Source organism: Martes martes, assembly GCF_963455335.1.
Source record: "Martes martes genome assembly, chromosome: 18".
Lineage (NCBI taxonomy): Eukaryota > Metazoa > Chordata > Mammalia > Carnivora > Mustelidae > Martes > Martes martes.
The window spans coordinates 31,139,035-31,165,082 of record NC_137906.1 but is presented as its reverse complement, the minus strand read 5'-3'; the positions used below and the strand labels follow the sequence as shown (position 1 = coordinate 31,165,082).

Genomic DNA, 26,048 nt, shown 5'->3' with positions numbered 1-26,048 from the left:
CTCGGTCCAGCACGGTGTCAAGTGAGGACAAAGGGAAAACCAGCAAAGACATCACTCCATCACTGCCACCACCAAGGTCCGTCACAGGCCCTGTGATTTATGACCTCGTTCAATCCTCCAGACAACCCCAGAACAGAGACGTCCCCACTCTTGGCTTCCGGGTAGGGAAGCAGATGCTTAGGAAGGTCTAGCTAGGGACTTGCCCACAAGCAGCTCCTAAGGGACTCAAGTTTTAGACTCAGGTCGGTCTGTCTCCAAAAAGCGTCTATGCTCTGAGCACCTACTGTGTGTCCAATACTGTGGTGGGTGCTGGGGTGCAGAGGACCTCTCGTCCATAGGCTCCCATGCTGGGAGGGGCTACAAGCAGCCGCACCGTAGCAGGTGGGACACCCACTGAGGGCTCCTCAGGTGCCAGAGACCGTGCGAAATGTCCCCCAGGCATTACCTCGGCCACTCCTAATACAGCTCTGGCTTTCCACTTTTACTATTTCCCACAGCTGTCCAGAGTCTGAGGCTTACAGACGTTAAGGAACTAGACCAAAGTCATGGGTTAATTAGTCATGTCCCCTGGCTCCAAGATCCAGAGTCTTAACTAGACCACGCGGGTCGGACGAGCGCAGCCGATGACACCCTGGGCTCGGCACCGCGTTCGTGAAACAGGCAGACCACCAGGTTTAGTTAGAAGGAATCACTAGAAACTGGTACTTCCGGAGAAGTCTTCAAGAAGACCGGAACGGGAGCAGAACAAGAACCGTAAGGTCCGACGTGCCGACGACGATGAAGGTGAAGGACCACGAGACCAGCAACAAGACGGAAGGAGGCGGCTCAGCCACCACGTATCCAGTGTGTGCTCCGTGCCAGCCCTTCCAGGTTCTTCATCTTGCCCCCTCCCCACAGCAAGCCCCTGGAAGCAGGTACCATTATCAGCTTCATTTTCCAGAGGAGGCCCAAGGTCACGGGGCCATGACACGAGGCAGCAGGGGCCGGGACCCAGGCCGGGAGGATGGCTGCTGTGGCCTGCGCCCTTAGTCAGACCGCCCTCTGCCAGCAGAAGTGAAGGAACACGGGAAACACGCTCCGTCTCCCAAGGGGAAGAGCGGCAAAGTCACACCGCGGGCCAGGCTGCTCGGAGCGGCGCAGAATGGAGGCCATTTGTAACAGGTACACCGCGCGGGTGACGGGCTGAGCACGTGACCCGGCAGCAGTGGACCGGGCGGCCCGTGGAAGGGGCAAGCTGTCGAGGGGTCAGACTGTTGGTAGAGAATTCCACCAGGGAGCTGCGGAAGTCCTGGAATGGGCACCTGGGGCGGATACAACAGAGGTCAGGCAAGGCTTTGGGGAGAAAGGGCCGCACTGGGGGGGGGGGGGGGCGCTGGGTGGGAAGGAAAGATAGTTCGAGAATGAATCCAAAAAGTTCACATCCTTATGACTGAAGGAACCATGAGATACCACCACGTGGAAAGGAAGCCCTAAGGAGAGCGAGTTCGGTTTTCCCGCGATGAAAGTGAGGTGTGAGGGGCACCAACCAGGCAGACCCGCAGGCAGAAGCACAGAGTGAAATCTGGCCTGGGGGCAGGTGAGTAATTGGGAAGCACAGAAAAGGGGTGATGTGCAAGCTTCCACCGGTCAGGCTCTTTGTTACAAACAAGTGATTCTGGCTCCTTTAAGCAAAGAAGCAATTTACTAAAGGGTACCAGGTAGCTCCAAATCAAAGAAAGCTAGAGAACCACGTTTCAAGGCTAAGAGGGTAGAAGCAGCTCAAATCACATCCAAAAATGCTTCCAGGGACAAACACTGGGTGCACCCGGCCCCCGGTCCCCGCCTGCCTGGTGACACTGCCGACGGTCACGCTGGATGCTAGTACCATGAGGACCCTGCCCAGTGCTGCCTCTGGAAAGCGGGTGTAGCTGCCAACCCTGCACCAGGACAGACCCTGGGTCTTCTGTGTCTACAGCTGAAGATTCAAAATCCACTTCAGGTGAGTCTGAGTGGCTGACACCGGGTCACGTGCCTGGAGTCCTTGCTGCAAGGGAAGCTGGAAAGAGCATCAGGGCTTGTGGGCCTCTGGCCTCAGTCACAGCAGGTGGTTTCTGCCTCCCTCCACGGTACTGGGAGGCCAAGCACAACATCCCCTGAAAACACCTGGTTCTGTCTTTTCTAAATAACCTGATTGTTACATTTGCCCTTCACAGGCAAAAAAACCTTTACCCGTCTCAGAAGGGAGAGTTTAACACGGTGATGCTAAGATTTGGAAGAAGACGGTCGCATTCATCTTTGGTGAGCCTAGGGGCTGCTCTAACGATGTGGACGATTTTTTTCCTGCTGCTGGGGGCCCAGTGGTCCCGGGGCGGGCTGTCAGCAGGCCCCATCACTGGGAATAAGGAAGCTGGCTTCTGTTCGGAATTGTGGCACATCTCCCACAGCATGTGCCAAGGGTCTGGAGGTCCCTGGGTTAGACTCTGGAGACCATTTTTAATTTACCGATAAGTTAAATTTTAAAATGTGACATCTTTGAGTACCGCTGCCCTGGTCTATTAAACAAAGAAAAGCAATTCCCATGACAATATCATCCTATTAACCTAAAGCTGATAGTGCTAATGTGGCCCAGGGCGAGCGGGATGGCCTAAATTGCAACTAGACCACACCTGTTTCTGCCTGCACACACCCGCAGGGCCTCGGCCTTATGTGGACAGAGTCAGATCGTTCCGTGTTTTGTAGGTTTAGATCCAACACTGAGCTGTTCCCAAACTCAAGTCGAGAACACCTGTCCCCCACCTGCCTTCACCCTTTTCCATGAGTCTTCACGCAGCCTTGGTCCACCAGAGGATGGCAGATAGAAGGGCTGACTGTAGGATGTCCGTGCCCAGTGAGGGTCCAGTGAAAGGAGCCTGCCCTCGGAGTCTGAGGGCGGGGCTCAGCCACAGCATCCCACAGCTGGGAGGTGCTGGGAAAGGTGTCAGACCTGACCGTTTGGTCATCGGGAAGAAGGAAGACCACCACCATGATCTCTTAAGAACACAGTCACTGTGGTGGCTCCCCACTACTGTGAGTACAACTGTTTCCCATAACAAGCTCTTCCCAAATTCTGTGGCCACTTCGGTTGACCTAATGATACAGAATGAGTCAGGACAGACCACTCTTGAAGTGATTACTTTAAAAGAAAAAAAAAGACAAGACAAGAAAGCTACAGACACCAGCAACTCAAATCAACTCAACTCAACTCAACTTAGTGAACTTGCTATTTAGTTTCTAAATGTTTGGGTTTTGTGTCCAGACAAAAATTTCCTTAATGAAAACTGTGGAGAGGAGTTAGAGTCTTATAATAAACGGGCTAATTCTCATCCATTTCAGATGGCAAACTGGGGTTCACCTGAGGCACAGAGCCGGGCCGCCCCCCATGCCCTCCCTTGCGCTGAGTGCCCTGGATTTTCATTTCCACATTACAAACACCCTCTCTATTTTATTTTTACTTTTCTGGGAGGCGGGGTGAGGCTCAGACATAGATGACAGTAAATTTGATCTTTTGGGCCGCTAGGGTTACTATTTAGTAACAGGATAAAAAAATACCAAAATGGACTAGTTTGTACCATATTATTAGGACAAAGGCCCAATTTCCACTTTTCTGAGTTATCACCATTTGGTGCAACAATCTACTTCCAGGAATTTACCTCACAGATGAACAACAAAAAGCAAATCAATAAAATGTGGTACAGACACGCCGTGGAATATGACTCAGCCGTGAAAAAGAATGCAGCACGGACACCTGCTATGGTGTGAGGGAACCTTGGAAGCACGACGCTCAGTGACAGCTGCCATTCACAGGAAACATCCCAAACAGGCAAACCCACGGAGACACAAGGTGCGCTGGTGGCTGTGCAGGGCTGGAGGCGAGGAGGGGCTGGAGGGAACCAGGAAATGACTGCTAATGGGTACAGAGCTTCTCTCAGGGGGTGACAAAAACACTCTGAGACAGACAGTGGTGACGGCTGCACAGCTCTGTGAAGGTCATGAAACCACCCATCTGTCCACTTCTAGTGGCTCAGTCATACGGAACGACTCGCACTGAATACAGTTATACAGAATGACTCGGATTGGATACGGTTACACGGAAGGAATGTATACGGATTTCATCTCAACAAAAAGCTCTCATTTAAAACACCCAACTAGTAGAAGTCATTGTGGTTATTGTACGGTACCAAATTCCAGACAGCATTCTACGCACTTCTGAAAGTTTCCGGAGAGTACCATGATTATCTGCACTTTACAGATAAGGAAACTCGGGCGCACGGAGAGGTCACTCGCCAGAGGTTAGGGATCCAGGACTTGCGTTTGGGCCCCTGACTTCACAGCCACATCCCTAACCGCACATGCACCGAGGTGCAGGGTCCCACAGGGGCCCTAAGTACTGGTCGTGATGGAACGGGGGACACAACGGAATGTCCCCCAGTTGGGGACAGATGACCAATGGTGCGCACTCTAGTATCTTGTGCATTAAACACCGAGATAGGAGCCCGTACATGCTGCCACGGAGACGAGAGAAATGACACACATAAATGCTGTGTCTTTGTGGCTCCCCTTCTGCTTTTTTACAAAATGCTACGTGTGCAAGCGTACGTAAGCTTGACAATGTTCTCTCATTTTCATGAAAAACTACTGACTGGTGTTCTCTGAGGAGAAGGCCATCTGTGGCGGCAGGAGGGCAGACTTTCTCTGCGTACCTTCTGACCCTGCTGGATGTGATCTGCTTGGTGAAACCACGCGCACGGCGGGTCACCCAGGACCACTGCAGCTCCGTGAAGAACGCTGTGAGCCAGCACGCCAGACCAGGGCTGCGTGCCGTGCTCCCTCACGGAACAACCTCCCTCACTAAGGCCACCAGTGCGGCCTCGCTCCTCGACCAGCCTGGACGCCCCCTGAGGCCAGGCACTGAGCCTGTTCCTTGCTAAGGAACCGTGCACAAACGGGAGCTCTCCATCCTCGCTGCCGGGACTGATCAGACAAACGAGTAAATGAACTATAGTCAGACAAGACTTCCGACAGCCTACGGTCAAGGCTGGAACAGACCAGGGGAGCAGGTGGATGCTGCTCTGGGACGTCCCAGAACTGGGGACTCCGTGGCAGAGGCAGCCTTGAGTGGGGCTTAAGAAAATGATTTATTCCTTCAATTAAAAACATTTAGTTTCATCTAGTGCCAGAGAATTTATAGAGCCATAATCCTTTCCATCTCGAATCCTTTCCATTATCTTTCCCTAATTAATTGAGGTGCGTAAATTCATTGATCTAAAACTTTGCAAGCCTAGGCATTACTCATGTGGTGAACCGGCGTCATATTGCCAACAGATCAAGCTTAATCAGGTTCTACCGCTTTTTAAATTATACATGTTATTAGACAAAATTCATTTAATTTTGCATCTAACAGCTACAGCTTATTACACTGGCTGCTCCCATTTACTGCAACTCACTGCTGAATACATACTATAAGCCAACTTGGGATATAATTAATAAAACATCTGACATAACTGGCGGCTTTGGTACAATATGGAATATGCCTTACAGTGTTTTGGGAAAGAAAAAAAAAAAGATGAAGGAAGGTATATTATCCACGTGAAATTTCTGAGGTTGCTACCTTACTGATCAATACAAAATTTCTTCCCAAGAATATTTATGGATTATGGCAGCAGTATTTCACCCAAATAACACATAAAGGAAGAAAGGAATAGTAAATTTTTTATACAACCCAAATAATATGTGTTGAAAAGAACTTACCATGGTTTTCCAATAAGCTATTCAGGAACTAGCGCTGAATATAAATGTTCAACAATCTAGAATTCCAACCATGCAGGTGAGTTTCTAAATTCTGAGGGTTATAGAACAGGTGCCCCGTCAGCAGCCTGGTACTTAAACGTGCCATGTTTCCAGGCTCTCGTTCTTTTTTTTCCATCTCACATTCTAATCACTTGACCAATTACCTGATAATTGAACTCCTCTGGGGTCATGCTCCTTTTTAGTATTTCATTTAGTGGCAGAAAATAGGCCCATCCAAGAGGTGAAATGTCCCAATTCCAGGAAATGAGTGTTTAGAGGAAAAAACAATGAAAGGAAAGATATAAATATTCCAATCAGCAAAACACGAGCTAGAAAGACACTGGTTTGGCCTCTACGATACCGTCTGCCAGGAACAGCATCCCTCCACCAGCCCGGAAAGCCCCCAGCATGAGGCAGAGGGCGGAAGAGGGCCCCAGAGCAGACTGCCACGGGTCCTTGGCCTAATGGCGTCTATGACCTCGGAGGATCAGGAGAGAACGTGTCCTCAGGGGGAAGTCGAAGGCAGGAGCACGCAAGTCCTAGGTTCCTTACCCTCGAGTCATGGAGCCCTCGAAGGATCTGAAGAAAGCTACAGACCTTCTCCCCACTCCGGACCCCAAGGCTCCCAGGCAAACCCACTGGCTCTTGCCCAGTCTGACGGGGCTCACCGCCTGGACAAAGCCTATTCCCGGGCCTCACTCCCAGGGTTAGGGTCCAGACACACCCCTGTCAGACATGATATTACTTAGTGTCCCAGAAAGAAATCCTCAAAACATTTTTCTTTCAAATCCAAGACATTCTAGAAAAAGCTGTGCCCCTCTCAGAGATTGGTTTGGTTTTGTTTCTCTGACAACTTTTTTCCTCTCTGGCTAATCTACCATCTTATTACCACGGTGGACCCGGACTCCTGCCTATTTCTTTCTGCCCCCCCCCCCCCACCACGGGGCATCACTTCGTCAATGAACTTAGATTTTCTTTGGTCCTGATTGGTCATTTCTTACTTTAATTTTTTTTTTTAATTGTGTGATTCTGTTTAAGTCTCCTCGAACGCTTATGGAACAAATGAACCAACATGACGAGGCTCTCAATTTTTACTTTTTGATCCAAACACTGGAAACCAGAGAGAAGAAAGACTACAGAAGGGTTGGTTTCTTTCTTCATTTTTTTTCCCCCTTAATAAAGAGGCAATTGTTTGCTGGCTCTTGTTATTCAGCTCCAGCCACTTCTTTTCACTAAATAACCAAACATTCACATTTTCCTAGCCACAATTAACCAGCCTTTTAGCCTCTCATTAAATGTATAAACTCTTTGGTCAATAATAATATCCACACGTCGACTCGGACCGGACAGCTCCGAAGGGCAAGCAAGAGTACGTCCGTACCTGTGCACGGAAAAGGGCTCTTCATCTGGGGCCCACGGGGACCTGTGAGCCTACACGGGGAAACCCTACAATTTCACTCACCTCTGTCACTGAGCATTTCCTCCTACTATTAAGCGGAAAATCACAGAGGTATTATTAAGCCTCTTGTGACGACGTGTCACCAACAGAAACCACAAGGACTTTTCATATCCCGTTACAGTTGGGCGCGATCCCCCGTGAAACCGCTTAAGCTCAGCACCACTTTGAAATTAGAGTAGTGATTAGCCCTGTTGGGACACGGGGTTGTATAACGCATCAACAAAGGAGTATGTATTTTACTCTATCAAATAATTGAAAGATATTTTGATAAGTGTATTTCAACATGCTTGGTTTCCTCTGAAATCCTATGCCTTTTATTTTAGGTGTTTAAAAACATTATCGAGAGGTGGTCCAGAGGTGTTCTGCCAACCTGCCAAAGGGGTCCACGGCACAGAACAGGTTAAGACGCCTTGAGTGGGGACAATCAGCTGACACAGCCGGCAGCGAGCACGGCCCCTCCGCCAAGACACCATGCAACAGCAAGTGCTGGGGGGCTGGGGGGCTGGGGGGGGTACGGCGGGGATGATCACACACCTAATCATAAACAACTTTTCAGGTAATGCTCTAAGCTCCCTAATTAGTAATATTAGGTAAATTAGTTCAAACCACTTTCCATCAGCCGCGGCAGAAGGAAGGTATTGTTGCTGATTGCCTGGAAGCCTTAACAGGCTTCTAATGGATGTGAAGGATCTAGGAGCCGTGGGGCCCGGCTGATTGCTGCGGGTCAACACCGCCCGGCGCACAGCCACACGCAGCCGGCTGGAAGCCCCCGCCCATCCCCAGGGCCTGGTGATACCGCCACCCAGGCACGTCACTTCCCAGCACTCACATCACCCCTTTTATGTTAAGCTGTATGGTAAAGCGTCTTCAAATCTTGGCATTTCTTGAAGCCTGGAGTAAGCACTTAAAATTAAAAACTCAAGGCTAACGAATCACACAGGTGAGGAAATGAACATGCATTAACTGAGCTTTAAAAAAAAAAAAAAAACACCAACAAACCATACTGATCGCGACAAGAGGGTTTCTGTCCAATGGGTACCTTCTGAGTGAGTAGCTACAGTGCAGTGGGCCGTGCAGACACTTACCACGTGTATGACAGGGACTGAGACGCTGGTGGCACAAAGAGGAAATATGGAAGTCGATCCCTGGGAGATGTCCTCTAGGGAAAGACACAGCAAACTGACTGGAGCAGATCCCAAACCCAGACAACGCATCTGACTTCAAGAAAAACTGACGGGGGCACACAAGAATGTCCGATAACAGCACTGTTTACATTAGCTCCAACCTGAGGAGATTACTGCTCCTCCTTATGGCCGGGGTCGGGGGATGTGGGGGGGTGATTAACCAATTACGATATCTAACCCACGGAATGCAATGCACTTATTAAAAAGCCTGGCAGAAACCTCCGTGTACCAACATAAAAGGATTTTCCAGGTACGTGGAAGGGGAAAAAGTAAGGCCCAGAACAACGTGCACAGAAGGATGACGTTTACGTAAGACACGGGTGCTCACATATGGAGTGACCCCAAGGTCACAAGTTTATTCTAGGGCAAGGTCACACGGTTTATTCTAGATGTAGATTCTAAATCTTTACAAAGGAAATATATTGACATATTATGTAATTTAAAAATCTAATAAGAAAATAATAAAAAATCTAATAATAATAAAATCAATCCCTACCCATCCGAGGTTTGACTACCACAAAAGATCAGAATAACACAAACACACACACAAAAAAGAATGTCACGTTTCCATGTGTCTCTGTTTCTTTTTTCTAGGTCAAGCAAGGACTTTGGTCTGTTTTATCCACTGAGGTAGCACAAGCACCCAGAACATGGTGTGGCACGAAGTAAGCTACTCAGTAGAGCTCTGGTAAAGAAATGAACTGACTGGTGTTCACTGAATCCAGAAATGTGTGCTGGTGCCTCCCGTGGCCACTTGCTATGCATCATGGGAAACACGGTAGCGATCCATCTGACCTGCATTCGGGGAACACCTTTCCCCGGCACAACAGTTTCTCGGGAGGGATGAAAAGACACACGGATCCAAGCACAGCCCCCACGGCCCGGCAGGAACTTGAATTAAGCTTCAAGGAAGGTGAACTTATAGAGGTTGCAGGGATGAGATAAGGCGTTTTCCTGGCCTGAGCCTTAATCCTGGCTTTGTTTTTCAATGCCTCCGAGGCTTTGCTTATCACAGTCTGTCTTGTACCAGAATTATGTTCCTGTGTTTGGTGCCTACCCAGCTGGGGAAAAATGAACACCAACCCTCCTGGATTATGTGAACGCTGGAAGGACAAGTGGCTTATTCTTTGCCTGAAGCCCAGCGCACCAAAACCCTCCAACTTTGCTCGATACGGCTTCATTTCCCAGTTCTATCCCTTCATCCTAGAATGAGAAATCTCCAAGTGGGGAAGGTGTCCCAATGGTCATTTGGCCATGGCAACTCCTATGCGGACCCTGGCCCAGCCATTAACATCTAATTTAAGGAAAAGTGCTACCAAACTAGTGAAATAGGATTTTCAAAAAGCCACAATCCCCGTTTACTAGTAATTCTACTTTATGGTCCCCTAGCATCCCCCAATCCCTAACCACCATTCTGCTGATTCCTTTACTTTCCAGCCCTTGACAGCCCTATCTGCAGACGCCTGGCCCTTTTCTGCTGCAAGTTAAGACTTTCCTTAGTGGATGATGCCGCACTTACCTGTAGCAAACATCGTCATGGTGCATACATCCTCTCCTTCAATTTGTCAGAGTCATTTCTGAATTCAAGTCCACGGTCATATTCAGTCCCTTTGGTCCCAACAACAACGGTGCCCAAAATTCAAATACAAGATGGCTGGGATCATTTTAACGGTGAAACTAAAATGTGGTTCCTATGCAATGGTGTGCGTATGTTATCTCGAGAGCTCGAGAGAAAGTTACACAGGAAGGAGGAGAAAGCCTTCTGCTTCTAGTGATAAAGGGCTTCTTCATCCATAAATCCAAAAGTATCAGTACTGCAGATCTATATGTTCTTATCCCAAATCCGAGGGGTCAGGCCTCCTTGGAAATTGGGAGGTTTGCAAATTTGAAAAGAGCAGTACTGGGCACGGGGCACCTGTTAAATGACACCCAGAGCTGGGTCTCAGGTGACATCCCATTTTGGAACATAGTACCTCACTAGCAAAACAGATGAATATTCTAAGTAGGAATAAAGGGAGATTATAAATCGTGTCCATTCAGGTCAGCTCTGCTGCCAACTGAGTTAGTTTTCAAACTTGAAAAAACTCTTAGCTTTCAGAGCTTTCTGGATTTTGGAATAGCAGATAAGGGATGGACATGGACATGACCCAAGTCAAAGAACCTGTTCTGCCTCTCTTGACCATTCCACATAGAAGCATGCATGTGTGATTGTTTTCCTGAATATTCTGGACAAGTTCTGTTTTGACCCTGCATGGCACAGGTGGTCACTCCACTCTCGTTGTTCAAACTATTGTTTGGAAAGCAAAATATGGGGCACCTGGGTGGCTCAGATGGTTAAGCGTCTACCTCTGGCTTGGGTCATGGTCTTCATGTCCTGGGACTGAGCCCCACATCAGGCTCCCAGGTTGACGGAAACTCTGCTTCTCCCTCTGCCTCTCCCAGCTGCTCGTGCTCTCTCTCAAACTCTCTCCCCACCGCCTCAAATGAATAAATAAAATCTTGGGAAAAAAAGGAAAGAAAGCAAAATAAAAGCCACAAAAACATTTCCTTTTGACAACTGAGCATGGTAAGTCTAAAGTAATAATAGTTCCCTTGTTAAACACCATTATTATTAACAGTTGAAGGAAATGTCCACAAACTACTAGTGCACATACAAAAAGTGTACCTAATGCAAAAAAACACAGGGCCTGGCACATTCTTGTTTAGCAAGAGCTTCTCACACTTGATGTCTGTGTAAGTTTACCTGGGGATCTCACTGAAATGCTGATTCCGTGTCATCAGATCAACAGGCCTGTGACTGCTGCTCTGGGGCCCACCCTTAGAGTAGGGTGTCAGATGTACGTGAGGTGTGAAAACAGCGGGACCCAGGTAAGATCCTGACACCACTTACAAGCCGAGTGACCCCAGGAAAAGTACTTAACGGCTCTGAGCCGGTTTCCACCATCGGTTAAAAGGGAAATAACAAAGGACGCCGTCTTTTCATGACTCTCCTGAGTAAGTGAGCTAGGAGCACCCATCCTGGCAGATACACACCCTCAACCACACCCCATGCCATCTGTGACAGGCTGAAAATGCCCCCCAAAGATGTCCTCACCCCACCCCCTGAATCAGTGACCATGTTATCTTACACAGTAAAAGGGGATTTGCAGATGTGATCAAGTTATAGATACTGAGATGGAGAGCTTATCCTGGGTTATCTGCGTGGGCCAATAATCACAAGGGTGTTTATAAGAAAGAAGCAGGATGGTAGGTTTAATAGTATACGAGAAGACGAATCAAAGGTCAGAGGAGAGAGAAGATGCTGTGCTGTTGGCTTTGAAGATGGGAGGAAGAGGACGTCTGGGTGGCTCAGTCATTAAGCGTCTGCCTTTGGCTCAAGTCATGATCCCAGGTTCCTGGGATAGAGACCTGCATCGGGCTCCCTGCTCAGCGGGAAGCCTGCTTCTCCGTCTCCAGTTCCCCCTGCTTGTGTTCCCTCTCACGCTGAGTCTCCCTCTCTGTCAAATAAATAAATACATAAAATCTTTAAAAAAAAAAAAGAAAAGGATGGGAGGAAGAGGCCATGGCCCAAGGAACATGGGCAGCCTCCAGAAGCTAGAACTTCTAGAAGGACGGACCCGCTCTAGACTTCTAACCTCCAGGACTGCAGGAGAACAAATCTGTGTCTGTTTTAAGCCACGAGGTTCACAGTCGTTTGTTACAGCAGCCAAGGGGTATGGGTATTCATACACCACCCACCGGAATAATGCTAACACGGGCTTGCCTCGCTTCGCGTAACAGAGGACTTCGGGAGGCTGAATCATGAACTGAACAAAATCACGTAACCGTGATTCTGCCCAAGCGGAAGTCAACACACAAAGAACTCTTCAAGGAGCCTTTATATCCAGGGAAGAATTTGTTCTGCACTCTTTGTTTTGTGTGCTTGTGGCAATTTTTCATCAACGGGCCACACGTGCACATTAATAAAGAACCCAATCCTACGGTGTGAAAGGAACTCTTGTACTCGGACTGCATCACCACATTTCCATCTGTCAAGTCCTCACGTGACCTGCTGAAGACTCAGAAGTTTCCTGGGGACAGTACCAGTGGGTCAATGCCTGCTCAGGGCGACCGACCAGTCACCCTGGGCTTCAGCGTGAAGGAGTGAAAATCGGTGGGCTCAGTATTTGCCCAAATCTCCACTTTCTCTTTATGTGGTTTAGCCTATAGAGAAGCTTTATAAAGTAAGAAGAAGAAACAAAAAAAAAAAAAGAAGGTAACCAAAAAGACATTTGCAGGATGAAAACACGTTGTTTCAAAACTAACTAGACTTTGTTCTACATCTCTAGCGCCGTCCCTGCAGGCCGTGGACCGGAAGGGCCCCTCACCATCCCTGGTTTCACACTTCCCTTACCAGACTCTAAGCTCCACGGAGGGGCCGCCCTTTCATTTCCAACCACCATACCCACAGGGCCTAGGGCTTTAACTGGCACTCAGTGGGCACACGGCAGGCATTTGTAAATGAACAAATTTTGTGATGAATATGTATAATGGAAAAGTGCCATTATGACTTCCATTAGAAAGAGCATTATTCATGAAGTTTTTTTTTTTTTTTCCTCCAGTTTGAAGTTAAAACTACTTGGCCCAGGATATTATTTATGGTAGAATTAAAAGTATGCTTTCTGATTTTATTTGCCTATTAATACATGCATCTGATAATTAACAATGTGCTAAGCAGTCAAAGCAAATAATTACTTTTCTAGTGTCTGCCCCTGCGTATGAGCTAAATGAGGAGGAAGCCACTAATTGCATATTAAAAAATGGTAACTAGCTTTAAAACAGTCTGTTTAATCTCAGACCACAATATTCAAAATAGTTACAGTCCTTCCACTGGCTCAGTTACAACCCCACCAAACAGTCCAACTCTTCAGAACAGATGTGAATTCTGCTCGGGTCATGCTGAATATAAAATTATGGGTTCAAAAGACTGCCGGTTCACATTTACAAGGTCTTCTGACCAATGGAAAAAGTTGATCATAAAAACCATATCTTTTCATTTACTATGCTCAGTATCTTTTATTCAAGAAGCAATGAAATTGCATAGAGAGCTTTCATTTTAAATGTTATTTTGAAATATGACTGAATACATTAACATAATTCAGAATGAGTCGGTAAACAGCTACAAAAACATGTTATATAATTTTAGTGAGTCCTATAACATTCTGCTTTTTTTTTAAAGATTTTTATCTATTTATTTGACAGAGGGAGAGAGTGCACAAGCAGGCAGAGTGGAAGAGGGACAAGCAGGCTCCCTGCTGAGCAGGGAGCCCAATGAGGGGCTTGATTCCAGGACCCTGGGATCATGACCTGTGCCAAAGGCAGACGCTTAACCAACGGAGCCACCCGGGCGCCCCTATCTTTCTGTTTTCAAAGAAAAGAAGTCACTGGATGTAAAAATTGTAAAGCTGGAATCTGACCTTCAAGTGTCCAATAAAAGCAGAAGTTTGCTTACTGGACGGTCCAGAGTGAGAGATCTAGCTGATGCTACAGTGCACATTGGGCCAAAAGATTTGAAAGAACCTAGCTAACAGCAGATCAGACCACTTGGAAGCAGCATTAATCTGGTCAACTAGCAGATTACCTTGGCTTTACCTGGTAAACCAAGACTCCGAGTCCTGCTATGATTTCTAACTCCTTGAGAAACTGGGGCACTCTGTGCTCCCTTTAGCAGGGTACAATACCAGCACCAGGAAACCCTCGGCTGAGGGTCACCAAGGACGGCCCAGTTCACAGGCAGCTAAGATTTTACCTCGCTACAAAACAAAACTCAGCACCACGCTGTGACATGTGCTTCTGTACCAAGCTGCTGAGACGCGCACCGCCTGCACAGAGAGACAGGGCTGCCTGACCCTTCGTCACTGTGATCAAGGTTTTGAATGCTTACTGCATCAGTGGGCTCCTGGCTCAGAAACGAAGGCTCTGAGAAGGGAAGGGGTCCGTCCCAGTTCACCCAGCACATCCGTGGCGGGTGGGGAGGTCTCTGTCCACTGCTTTATCTTTCCTTCTTCCCCACCTTGCCGCTTCTGCACAAGCCCAAGAGCAGGACAGGTTCTCCGGGGATGACCACCCTGGGTTCTCTCCAGTGGTACCCAGTGAATGACATGGGCACGTCCACATTCAGGACTTTGCATCAGATATGTATAAACAGAGAATGAGAGCAGGTCTGAGGGTTCCTCTTGCTCGTTCCACTCACTGGACCTTGGGGACAGTGATTCTGGGCAGCCCCTTTCCCACTCTCACATCCTCATTTTGGGATTCTTCTGGAGAGGCAGGCTGCCAGACAAGTGAACTCATGGGGAAGAGTGAATGTACCCCAGCTTACCATAGAGTGCCTCAGCTTCTAAAGGTACTGGAAATCACAGGACTCAGAGCGCAGGCTTACAGGACAGCGTTAGCTAAAGCAAACATGCATGGCCACCGTGGTGTTTTCGGCAATGGTCTTCAGGCCCACTACTGCTCCAAAGGAAGAGACTGCTGGTCCACTAAGGGTGGCCATGGGGGTCTACTGGTCTACTCTGCCTCTCTGATGGGCCAGCACAGTTCTACCTGCATATACATGATCACTGGGCGTTACTCTTGCCTGGGGGAGAAGGTATCAGAGGAGGAAACAAAAACCCAAGAGAGTTCTAGACAGCATCTCTTATCTTTACATTCTCTCTCTTTTGAGGGAAATCATCCTGCTCTTCAGACCACACTGCTGTAGACCCCACATCCTGGCTTTAAGGGGCCACATGAGCCAGAGAGCTGTCAGTCTGGGACTTTGAATGGACCACCAAGAATAAGGTACTTTCTTTCTGTTGTGGTTTCTGTGAGAAGGATGTAAACCTGGAGCTCCCAGGAACCACCACCCAGAGAGAGCCTGTGTAAGAAGGAAGTCAACCCAGAGGAAAGCAGGGCTGAGTGAGAGAGACTAAGTCCTGGTAACAACCTCTGAGCCTCTGGATCCAGCCATACCTGAAGCCCACATTTGCCCCTGGATTTTACAGTCCCATAAAGTAACATGCAACTTTAATTAAAAAAAATAATAATAATAATTCAGTTTAAGTTAGATTTCTGTCACTTGCAAGTGAAAAAGCACAAATACAGGCGATACTGAAGTATAAGAAGAGAGGAAATAAGAGAACATTACACTTGTGGATATGGGATCTGGAAGAAGTTCAAGTTTGTCCCCTGGAAATAAAGGTGACTTGTGGGAGTCTGTTCCATTTTTCAGAGTAAGTTCAGATCATCAGAACTGTAGCTGCGCCTAATTACTGTGATTAATCTCACCCAAGTCTAAATATAAAAATGAGGGTGCATTTTCTGATGTCCAAGGATACTCCAGCAGCCATGGAGAGAAGGAATGGGCCATTACCGAACAAAGACATCTCTTAAGAGAAATCTTTTTTGTCTCCCCCCCGCCCAAATGCAGTCATGACTGGAAGGAGAGAAGGTGACATCAACAGCACGAGTCTTACCTGGCATGGCATGGATGAGGTCCCCACAGAGAACAAAGAACTTGGGTTTGGGCTTCAACTTGTTGATGGCCTCAACAGCTTGCTCAGTGAGACGGATCTCCTGCCCCCACTCGTCACCACCACTGTCACTGTCCCCAGTGGACCAGGCCTTCATTAGTCCAAACTGTGGGTCTGCGCCTTGGATGAAGTAGAACGGGCCTTTCCATTCCCTTTCCTTTTCTTGTAAAAACGAAGAGGGGAGGGGGAAAAAAAAAAGGAGAGGGAATAAAATATGATAAAATCTGTCAGGGAAAGCATCCAGGTTATTGTGCAAGTGGATACAATATTTTTCTTAAATTAAGTAGGTCATTTTAATAAGCCGCTCTTCAAACATACCATTTTCCTGTCATAGTCTAGAGGATTGTGATTTATACTAATTATGCCTGGGACCTGGTGATTCCCAAAGGCCAGGAAAGACCACGTGGGCCGCAGCAGCCACGCAGCCAAGCTGTTTGTTTAAAACTAGCCGGCCAAAGTGGAGCGCGGAGGCACACCAGCAACGCTGTACGGAGGATAGTAATGCGCAATGATAGGTTTTTAATTAGAATTAAAAATACCAGAAATCAAAAGCTACCAGAAGTATTATATTTAAATTACTAGGTGAAGTGCTTTCAAATCTTTTATGCCAGGCGTAATGGCACAATTTGCACCGTTTCGGGGGATGTGACAGAATTTTAATTATAAAACTTGGAGCCTGGAAGCTCTGGCTATCTGGTAGGAAAGGCAGTGCCAGAAATGAAATCTTGAAATGAGTTAGTCAACGAAGGAAAAAAAAAAAAAATCGATGCTAACATTTCAAAGGCTGCATGATGTGGGCTTAAGCGAGGTGTGAGGCAAGGGGGTGGGAGGAAGCGGGAGGGAAGGAAGGGAGAGGCGCCGATCTTTTATGTTCTTGGAAAGGGCGCTAGATCACTTGCACCAAAATTATTAGCCTTCCTAGGGCCCTTCCTATTGGTTCTGCTGATCCTAAGTTCTGTGGGCCTCAGGTCTCTACCCCTCACAGCCAAAAGGACTGCAACCAGGAATGCTTTTGCAGAACTGGAATGGCCACTGGTGGGCGTGGAAGCCCTATGGGTGTCAACCAGCGCCCCCCCCACCCCCGCCCCCCAGGATAGCATCCTTTCTTCAAACAGAATCTTCTATGGTAGACCAATGTTGAAAACCAGAGCCTCCCCAGCCTGAGCTGGATCTGAGGCCAGAGCAGTCTGAAGACCCAGCCTACAGCCCCTGCGTGTATCCACTGAGAAAACGGAGGCCTAGAGAGGGCACATGACTGGCCCGACGGCCACGAGTCATCAGTGGCAGGGACAAAACTACCCCACGATTCTGAGACTGTTTTCTTCTCTTTAACAAATTAGTATATTTTGCATGTTAACTGAATCAGTGGCATTTCCTTTGGAAGTCATGAAGATATTACGATTTCCAAAAAGCTCCTTGGAGTCATTTCACGTCTGTGTGCTCAATTCATTCATTGATTGGGGAAGTATTTACTAAGAGCCTACTGTCTGCCAGGGCCCATACATGATGCTGACGATACACATGGCTGGACCTAGACAGACGACGTCCCTGGTCTCCTGGGGCTTAGTCCTCTTGGGGGAGACAGACCGTGAACAAGAAAATGAGCAGGGAATGGTGCCAGAGCACCAGCTCTAGAAGGGGTAAGGGAGAACGGACGGCTAATTTCAACGGGACGAATGGGGAAAGCATCTCCCTGGGGCATGTCACCTACACTGAGATCTCACCGGCAAGGAGCCAGTCTAACCTCTCTACATTTCGTCACCACCCTCCCACCCACTATGCCTCGCTTGCTGTCATTTTAGAGGGATCTCTGGCTTTAGGCCTCCCTTCCTTCTCAATTCCTATTTCAGAACCTAAAAATGCAAGCGTGCGAACTCCCTGCACATCCTCTACAGCACAAACTATAATGCAAGTTAAGCCACCAGTTCTGGGCCCGCAGCTCAGACTGTTAGCTGCTCAGTCAAAGCACAACCAACTTGAACTCAACCCGGACAAGGAGTGCATGACGTCGTGGAGGACGCATCTTAAGGGCAGGGATCGAGCGCGATGATGGATGCAAACTCATATTTATGAAGACCTCACTACGTGCGGCAGAAAGACTCTGAGAAGGCCCCAGAGATCCCTGCATTGTGATATTCACGTCCTTGTGTCATCCCCTCCCCTTGAGCGTGGCCTGTACCTAGAGACTTGGTTCTCATAAGCAGAACACAGTGATGGGATGTCCCTTCAGGAACTAGGCCACACCGTGACATGGAAACAACCGAAACGTATCTCGATGGATGTGTGGACAAGGACGATGTGGTGCATCTGGACAATGTAATATTATTCAGGCTTAAAAAGAAGGAACACCTGCCATTTGAAATAACATGGGTGAACCCAGAGGGCACTATGCTGAGCCACAGAAGCCAGCCCCAGAAAGACAAATACCATCTGGTCTCACCTCCATGTGGGTCTAAAATAGTCAAACTCCTAGAAACAGAGAGTAGAGTGGTGGTTGCCAGGGGCTGGGAGGAGGGGGGAACAGCAGAGGTGATGGTCAAAGGGTACAAAGTTTTAGTTCTACAAGATAGAGAAGTTCTGGAGACTTCCTGTCCGCATAACGTCCACAGCTAACAATACTGTACTGTATACTTGAAATTTGCTAAGAAGATAGAATCTATGATAAGTGCTCTTACCACACCCACACAAATCATCATCATCATCATTATTATTGTTATTATTACTATTATTAAGGGGTTGCTGAAAATTTTGGGAAGAGATGGGTCTGTTTACGACCTTGATGGCAGTGATGGTTTCACAGGTGTTTACTTATCCCCAAACTCATGGGGTTGTACACATTAAATATATACAGCGTTTTACATGTCAATCATGCTTTAATAAAATGGTTAAAAAGAGAGAGAGGGGGAGATTAGGCTAGAAAAAGACCATGACTTTCATCTTGGGCGCTCTCTCTCTCTCTCTCTCTCTCTCAGAGCCCTCCCTCTGGAGGTAAAGGCTGTTGTGCTGTGACTCACCTACTGGAGAGGCCAACATGGTAAGGAACGGAGGCGACAGCCCGTGAAGAGCAGAGATACTCCATGTGACAACCAAAAAGGAGCAGAACTGCCAACAACCGCATGGGCAGGCTTGGGAGAGGGCTCTCCCTTAGTCGGGTCGTCAGATGAGACCACAGCCCCAGCTGACACTGTGCCTGAACCCAGTGGGAGACCCTGCAGCAAAAGACCCTGCCCGGCAGCACTCAGATCTGTACAGAACCTGTGAGGCAGCCGTTTCCAGCTGTCAAGTTTCAGGGAACTCTGCTACAAAGTAATAACTGATACTCAGAGACCAGGCATTAAAGGTACAGAGTCAGCAAGACTTCTACAAGAGTTGAAGGCTGGTGTCACGAAAAAAACAAACAAACAAAAACAGGATTCCAATTTGTGTTTTACATTTAATTGTTCGCATTACTCATTTATTTTACTTGCATAATGACCTTTTTACACCGCAGGCTTTTACCGACATTCCTACTTCTGAGGTAGTGTGCAGAGCTGCTTAAACTGGGTAAATTAATCAGAACCAGCTCAGGGAGGTGATCGTCACCCCAAGGCTGGCATGTAAACCAATCTTCTATGACCAACAGAATTTATGAATCGTTTTCCATGGCAAACATTTTAACGAATATAGTTCCCTACAACAAACAGTCATCGTCTCAAAAAGTCAATAGTCCTTGGAGGTATTAAAATAAATCTTTCCTTATTATTTGTTCACTTAGTAAAATCTTAGACAGAATCTCAATTTTATGATGACAGGGCACAAAATAAATAGATGTGACCTGAAATAAATGCCAGCTCCCATATCACTATTCCACCTGCCCTATCTATGTCCTAAGAGCAAGTTGCTGACTTGGAGCCCAGCCTTCTCAAGAGCACCTGGGTCCTCTTAAAATTCTGCTACAGAAGCTCGTGGTCTTCAGTCTCATCTCAGTATTAATCAAGGCTGAATTGCAGGTATGTGAGACTTCTGACGCTTAGCTGCAGAGGGAGGAATCGTCTGTCAATGTACACCTCCCCCATCCCTCAAAATATTATGAAAGCGAATGCTTAACCACGCTTGCCTTACACTATTTTGCCGAAGTGCAGAGTCGCAGCCAGGGTAGGTCACAGGCATTAGGTGACACCTGTGAGAGCCAGGGAGACCTTGCTGTGCCTTCCCCTGCAGGACAGAGCATGCGTCTGATCCTGGCACAGGCCAGCTGCTTTCTTTAGGCTCCCTGAGAACACTGTCCTGGCCCTCGGAGCCACAGAAGTTCAGAATGCTGAGGTCACTCCTGAAGCACCCCAATACACAATCACAGCATTTTTTATTATGGAAAATCAGAAAGACACCTGGGCATCCAGCAAGCTTTTTTTGTTTGTTTTGATCTTCCTCGTCAAAGAACTTAACTATGGGACTGCTTGGTGTAATGGCAAAGGCCTGATAACCCCCCAGAAAGGAGGAGAACTGCTGGAAGCAGAGGCTGAGGGAGAAGCTGCATATGACAGGAGGGCATCAGTGAAGCCCGCTGCACTGGGAGGAGCGGGGCTGGGTCTACACCTCAGGCCTCAAGGTGTGGCCTCTGCACCAGCACCAGCATCACCACCTGCCAGCTTGCTTGAGAGGCAGCATCTCAAGCCCAGCCCAGACCTACTGAGGCACAGTCTGCATTCTGACAGATGGCCACGTGATTGGTATGCAAATCCAAGTTTGAAAAGCACTGACCTATAAATAATCAAGGAACTGCTTAAACGGGTTTGATCAGAAACAGGTGCAAAGTGATTCTTGTTTCCCTAAATTAAAATAATGGCTTGGAGGACTTGTTGTTTTGCATATGTCCCTACTGATGGTTTTTTTTTGGGGGGGGGGATCGGTTTTATTTTTGTTTTGTGTATGTTCATATTCATTTTTAGGTCCCTGTCTGTGTCCAGCCTGGTAACTTGCAAAACTGATAAAAGAACACAGTCAGGGACCCTAACTGGTGATATGATAAGGCCAAGGTCAAATTTTGAGATAAACCAAGTACTTGCATAAAGTGAGGTTGATTAAATGAAGACCTCAATTTCTGACCTACATGAACCAAAACAAGACTACGATCTTTTGAAACATTTGACACAAACTTCCGTTACTGTCTACAGAGTACGTACTGTTAATACCTCGTTAATACATCATAAAGCATGCAGGTATTTAATGAAAACACCTTCAGTCTTCTGTAAATAAGAATGTCCACAGTGAATTGAATTTTTTCAATGTTAATTTTTGTAACAAATTCCCAGGATGATGTATTAGCAATCTATCGCTATATTACAAATGAACACAAATGTAATAGCTTGAAACAGTACACGTTTACTATCTCAGTCTCTGAGGGTTGGAAATGTAAGCATGGCTTAGCCAGGTTCTCTGCTCATGGTCTCTCACAAGCCCCAAGCAAAGTGTCCACCAGCGCTGAGGTTGCACAGGAAAACTCCCAGGGGGCAGGATCTGCTTCCAAGCTCACTTACCAGGGCTGTTGACTAGGTTCCTCGCTAGCTGTGGACCAGAAGCTACCCTCGGTTCCTTGCCATGTGGGCCTCTCCAACAGGGCAGCTCGTAACATGGAAACCTGCTTCCTCAAAGCCAGCAAGGGAGAGTGTCCGCTAGCAAACAGAAGTTCTCATCTCATGTAATGTGGTGATGGAAGTGATATCCCATTCCTTTGCCGTGTTCTGTTCACTATATTCGAGTTGGTAGGTCAACCCACACTCAAAACAGCAGAAGACCACCTACGCCATAAATACTAGTAGGTGGGGATACCAGGACCATCTGAGAGTCTGGCTGCCACAGAGGGTACTATTAAACAAGGCCTAGCGTCTCATCCTTAACCATACCACTTACAAATGACCCTCCCGGATTGAGCTGAGTGAGCCCATTTATTACTACCCGTCCCAGGGGGGCTGAAGGCTTACCTTATGGAAGCCAGCCTTTTCCCACTACACCACTGGAAATTTTCAGTGTGGGAGGGATTTGCAGAATGACTAACCCCCTTATTTAGCCAAAAGGGGATACCGAGGCCTGGCTAGGGATCTTAGTTATGCTCAAGTTCAAGATCACACAGTTAATGAGCAGCGGCTTCTACTGTTCAGAGTCTCCGTGCTGCTGGGCTGGCCTGGAGGGGAGAGAGCCATAAAGGAGACAGAATGTGCCTCGAGCCCGCCTGCAAGCTGTCCACCGCCATAAAGACATTTTTATCTCCAAAAGATTTCCTTCGAATGGAACATCTTGGTAAATAAGAAGATTGTACACAAAGATAATGCTGGCAAGGCCCAGAGCTTTTCCCCAGAAGAATGTGATACTCCCAGTCCCTGCCAACAGCACGGGCTGACTCAGGGGACAGGTGAGAGCCCAGAACACCCATCTTCTATGGGATGCCAACTGGTGAACTTCTCCAGAAATTTCACATTCCAGGCCTCTCTGGCTGCAGTGTGGCCAGCAGGGGTGTTTTCTTTGGCCCACATAATAGTTATAAAATTTTGAATTTGTTGCCAACATTTTAAATTCATGAGTTTCATACAGATACCTGGTTTTCTAGATTCTCCTGGAGAATCCAGCCAAACCAGGCCCAGTTGGAGTATGCTGATTGGCTGTGCCGAGCAGCAGCTGCTCCTCGAAGGCGGCATGTGGTCTCAAATTCACCATGGTCTGCGACTGGTCCCATGCACCATGGGACCCTGTGGACATATGCAGTGACAAGCAATATCTATGGTAGCACTTCCATTTTGCTTAGAGGTGCAGAAGAAGAAACTCAGCAAGGTCAAGGTTAAATATCCTGCTCAAGGTCTAACAAGGCCTGAAGGGCAGAACCAGGCCTATTATTCCCCAGAGCCCTGACCTCAGGGCAGGTGGTCACACAGGTGAGACTGTAGAGTAGACCTATCTAGCTAGGACTGTCCAAATGATGTCAGATATATATTACAACATATATAATATATATAGTCTATCTATATTTATTGTATATATTATTTATTATATTATCATATATATTAAATTATGGTAATTTATTATGGTACCATAGTCTGAATCAAATTTTAAAATTCTGCTTTTAAAAATTTACATCAGGAGCACCTGGGTGGCTCAATCAATTAAGCATCTGCCTTCGGTCATGATCCCATCAGGTCATGATGTGCATCAGTGCATCAGGTCATGATCCCAGTGTCCTGGGATGGAGCCCCATGCGAGCCTCCAGCCCTGTTGAACCCCACATCTCCCTGCTCAGCAGGGAGTCTGCTTCTCCCTTCCCCTGCTTTTGTGCTCTCACTCACTTGCTTGTGCTCTCTCTCTTCTCTCCCTCTCAAAAAATAAAATCTTCAAAAAATCTGTTTAAATAAAAATAAAAATTTAACCCAATTTTAAAATATTTTTATAGAAGAAAAATTGGCCTTAGAAATCTGATTAGGGGGCACCTGGATGGCTCATGGGTTAAAACCTCTGCCTTCAGCTCAGGTCATGATCCCAGGGTTCTGGGATCGAGCCCCACATTAGGCTCTCTGTTCAGCAGGGAGCCCACTTCCTCCTCTCTCTCTGCCTTGTGATCTCTCTGTCAAATAAATACATAGAATCTTTTAAAAAAAGAAAGAAAAGAAAAGAAAGAAATCTGATTCAGGGGGCGCCTGGTTGGCCCAGTGGGTTAGGCTTCTGCCTTTGGCTCAGGTCATGGTCTCAGGGTCCTGGGATCGAGCCCCGCATCGGGCTCTCTCCTCAGCGGAGAGTCTGCTTTCCCCTCTCTCTCTGCCTGCCTCTCTGCCTACTTGTGATTTCTCTCTCTGTCAAATAAATAAATAAAATCTTTAAAAAAAAAAAAAAGAAAGAAAGAAAGAAATCTGATTCAGCCCTTATATAGAGAGTATCGGGATCTGGCCACTTGCAGATTTCAGCTAACTGAGAGGGACTGTCATAGAAACCATCTTTCAACACTGAGGAATAAAAAGACAGTGGATTTGGGTGGTATTAAACCACAGACAGTAAAGGCCCGTGAGTCTTCTTTCAGCATTTACTGGGTACAAAGCAACTGTACACAGAGAAGAATCTTAAAAACCTTTAAAAACTCACACAACGCCTTACTACTAAGCCTTCCTGCGAGACTGTTTACGTGCCGGTATCCTGCCCGAAAGACAGAGGTTCGGATGACAACTGTTCTTTGCAGTTCACATCGGGAACTACCTGTTTTCGGAAATCTGTCTCTGTCAATACACTGCCTCTCTCTCATTTTTCTTACACCTTGCAGGCATATCCGTCCCCCTCAATGAAAGCTGACTTCTTCACGTAGACCAAGAATTGGAAATTTCATTGATCCTTTCGCTATTACCAGTTAATCGATGGCTAATTATAATCAATGCACCCCCACAAGCAAATGAGTCACTGTTTTCATCACGCAACCGGGAAAAGGCCTACGCGAGTCCGTCATGCCATTAATTACCACCCAATACTGTGACAACTTGTGCTCTCCTGGTGTGCCAAACCGGTTCCTTCACAGGCTACCTCAAACGGTTCAAGGTGTGAAACAATGATAAATGGCTCTCAGTTTAATTCTTATAAAGCGAAGTCTCATTTCCTAAATCTCGTCGGCTCTTTGGAAGATACTGGTTAAGAAGTCGGATGAGCAGGCAGTCTGCCGAACCAGGCCCCATCACTACAACCGCACATCGCTACACTATTTAAAAATTCAGTGTTTGGGCTCCTGTTAACTTCTCTGACTCAAAATCAGGCAGGAATTGGGACTGGAGGGTCCACATGCCTCCGTGTGACTAGAAGGGCACAGGAACGACTGAAACTCCAGCAGTGGTCCCTTCTTCCCTCATTCAGCGAGCTTGTTCTGAGTACCCGCCACGTGACAGGTGCCGCCCTAGTCACTGGACATTCAACAGTGAGCAAAGCCACGGGTCCCATTCCTTAGGACCTCACACAACAGTGGGGAGACGGATGATGAACAGGTCAACCCCTAAGCTGGCCGCACGCTATGCTCATTACCACCGCAGTAGCAATCACAGTGATCACGGACAGGGTGACAGGTGGGTGGGCGCTGGCACTGGACAGAGCCGTGAGGCGACTTGAGAGCCAGGCACAGAGTGGCTGTGGGGACGCATAGATCAGGCTGACACATGTGGGCTTGAGGAAGACCTAAAGTCTCCATCTCCCAAAGCCCTCACCTGGTCCCAGGGCAGCCTTGACTCTGAAGCTGGCATGCCAGGCTCCAATCCCATGTCCCCCCTTTACAAACCACGTGACATGACCAGGTTAAGAACCAGATTCTTAACCTCTCGGGGTGTCAGTGTCCTCATCCGTAAAGTAAGAGGAACACAGCTACCCCAAGAAGGGTTGCTGTGAACAATGACTGAGTGCATACACATAAAGCATTTACACGCCGTGAGCACACAGCAAGCAGTCAAGCGTGAGCTTCTAGGATCAGAACTCTCACTTACGGTAACTCCTACCCGTGTCTGAGCAGAGACGAAGCCCCCAAAACCTTTCCCATTTATTTAATCTGCACCGCTCACAGGGCGTGCAGAAAATACTGGATGATACAGATACACGCACACAAACACACACAATTACAGGCTTTCATCCTGACACTCTTCTGTTCACATACTGGGGCTACTGCTTTGGATAGAGAACGGCAAAGACAGGGAGCTTTCCAGCTGCTGGGAGGCTTGCTGGCTAAAGGGCAAATGCCAATGAAATGCAATTTTTGTGGTTTCTCCAAGGAGCCATCTGCACAGTGAATCACGATCTAAGTGTCTTCAGCACTACCCCTCATCTCCTCCAGGGACTAATCTTATTTTAGGGGTTAAAAACAACAACAGTAGCAAAGCAATCCTCACCACTCTGGGACTCTTTCTGGTCCAACGATCCAAAAGTCCTGACCCTAAAACTGCCAGATCTTATGCCCCATTTAATAGTGTCATTCATGAGCAGCTGCCCAGGGGTGGAGTGGTGGGGGTGGGGTGGGGTGGGGAGGGCAGTGATGACAGCTAAGGAGTGCCAGGCTTCTTTCTGGGG

The 26,048-nt window shown here is 47.5% G+C and overlaps 1 protein-coding gene across 4 annotated transcripts in view; it reads right to left on the bottom strand.

The window, feature by feature from the left end:
- The window catches only part of CPPED1 (calcineurin like phosphoesterase domain containing 1), a 99,628-nt gene that overhangs the window by 64,315 nt on the left and 9,265 nt on the right, over positions 1 to 26,048 (bottom strand). For 2 of the 4 annotated variants that reach the window (XM_080829730.1, XM_080829733.1), the window contains exon 2: positions 15,945 to 16,163. The exons of 1 other annotated variant lie outside the window; for it this stretch is intronic. In XM_080829730.1, coding sequence (XP_080685856.1) covers positions 15,945 to 16,163 — 219 coding nt within the window. The remainder of the gene's footprint in view (positions 1 to 15,944; positions 16,164 to 26,048) is intronic. One more of the 4 variants, XM_080829731.1, reaches the window with a different exon arrangement.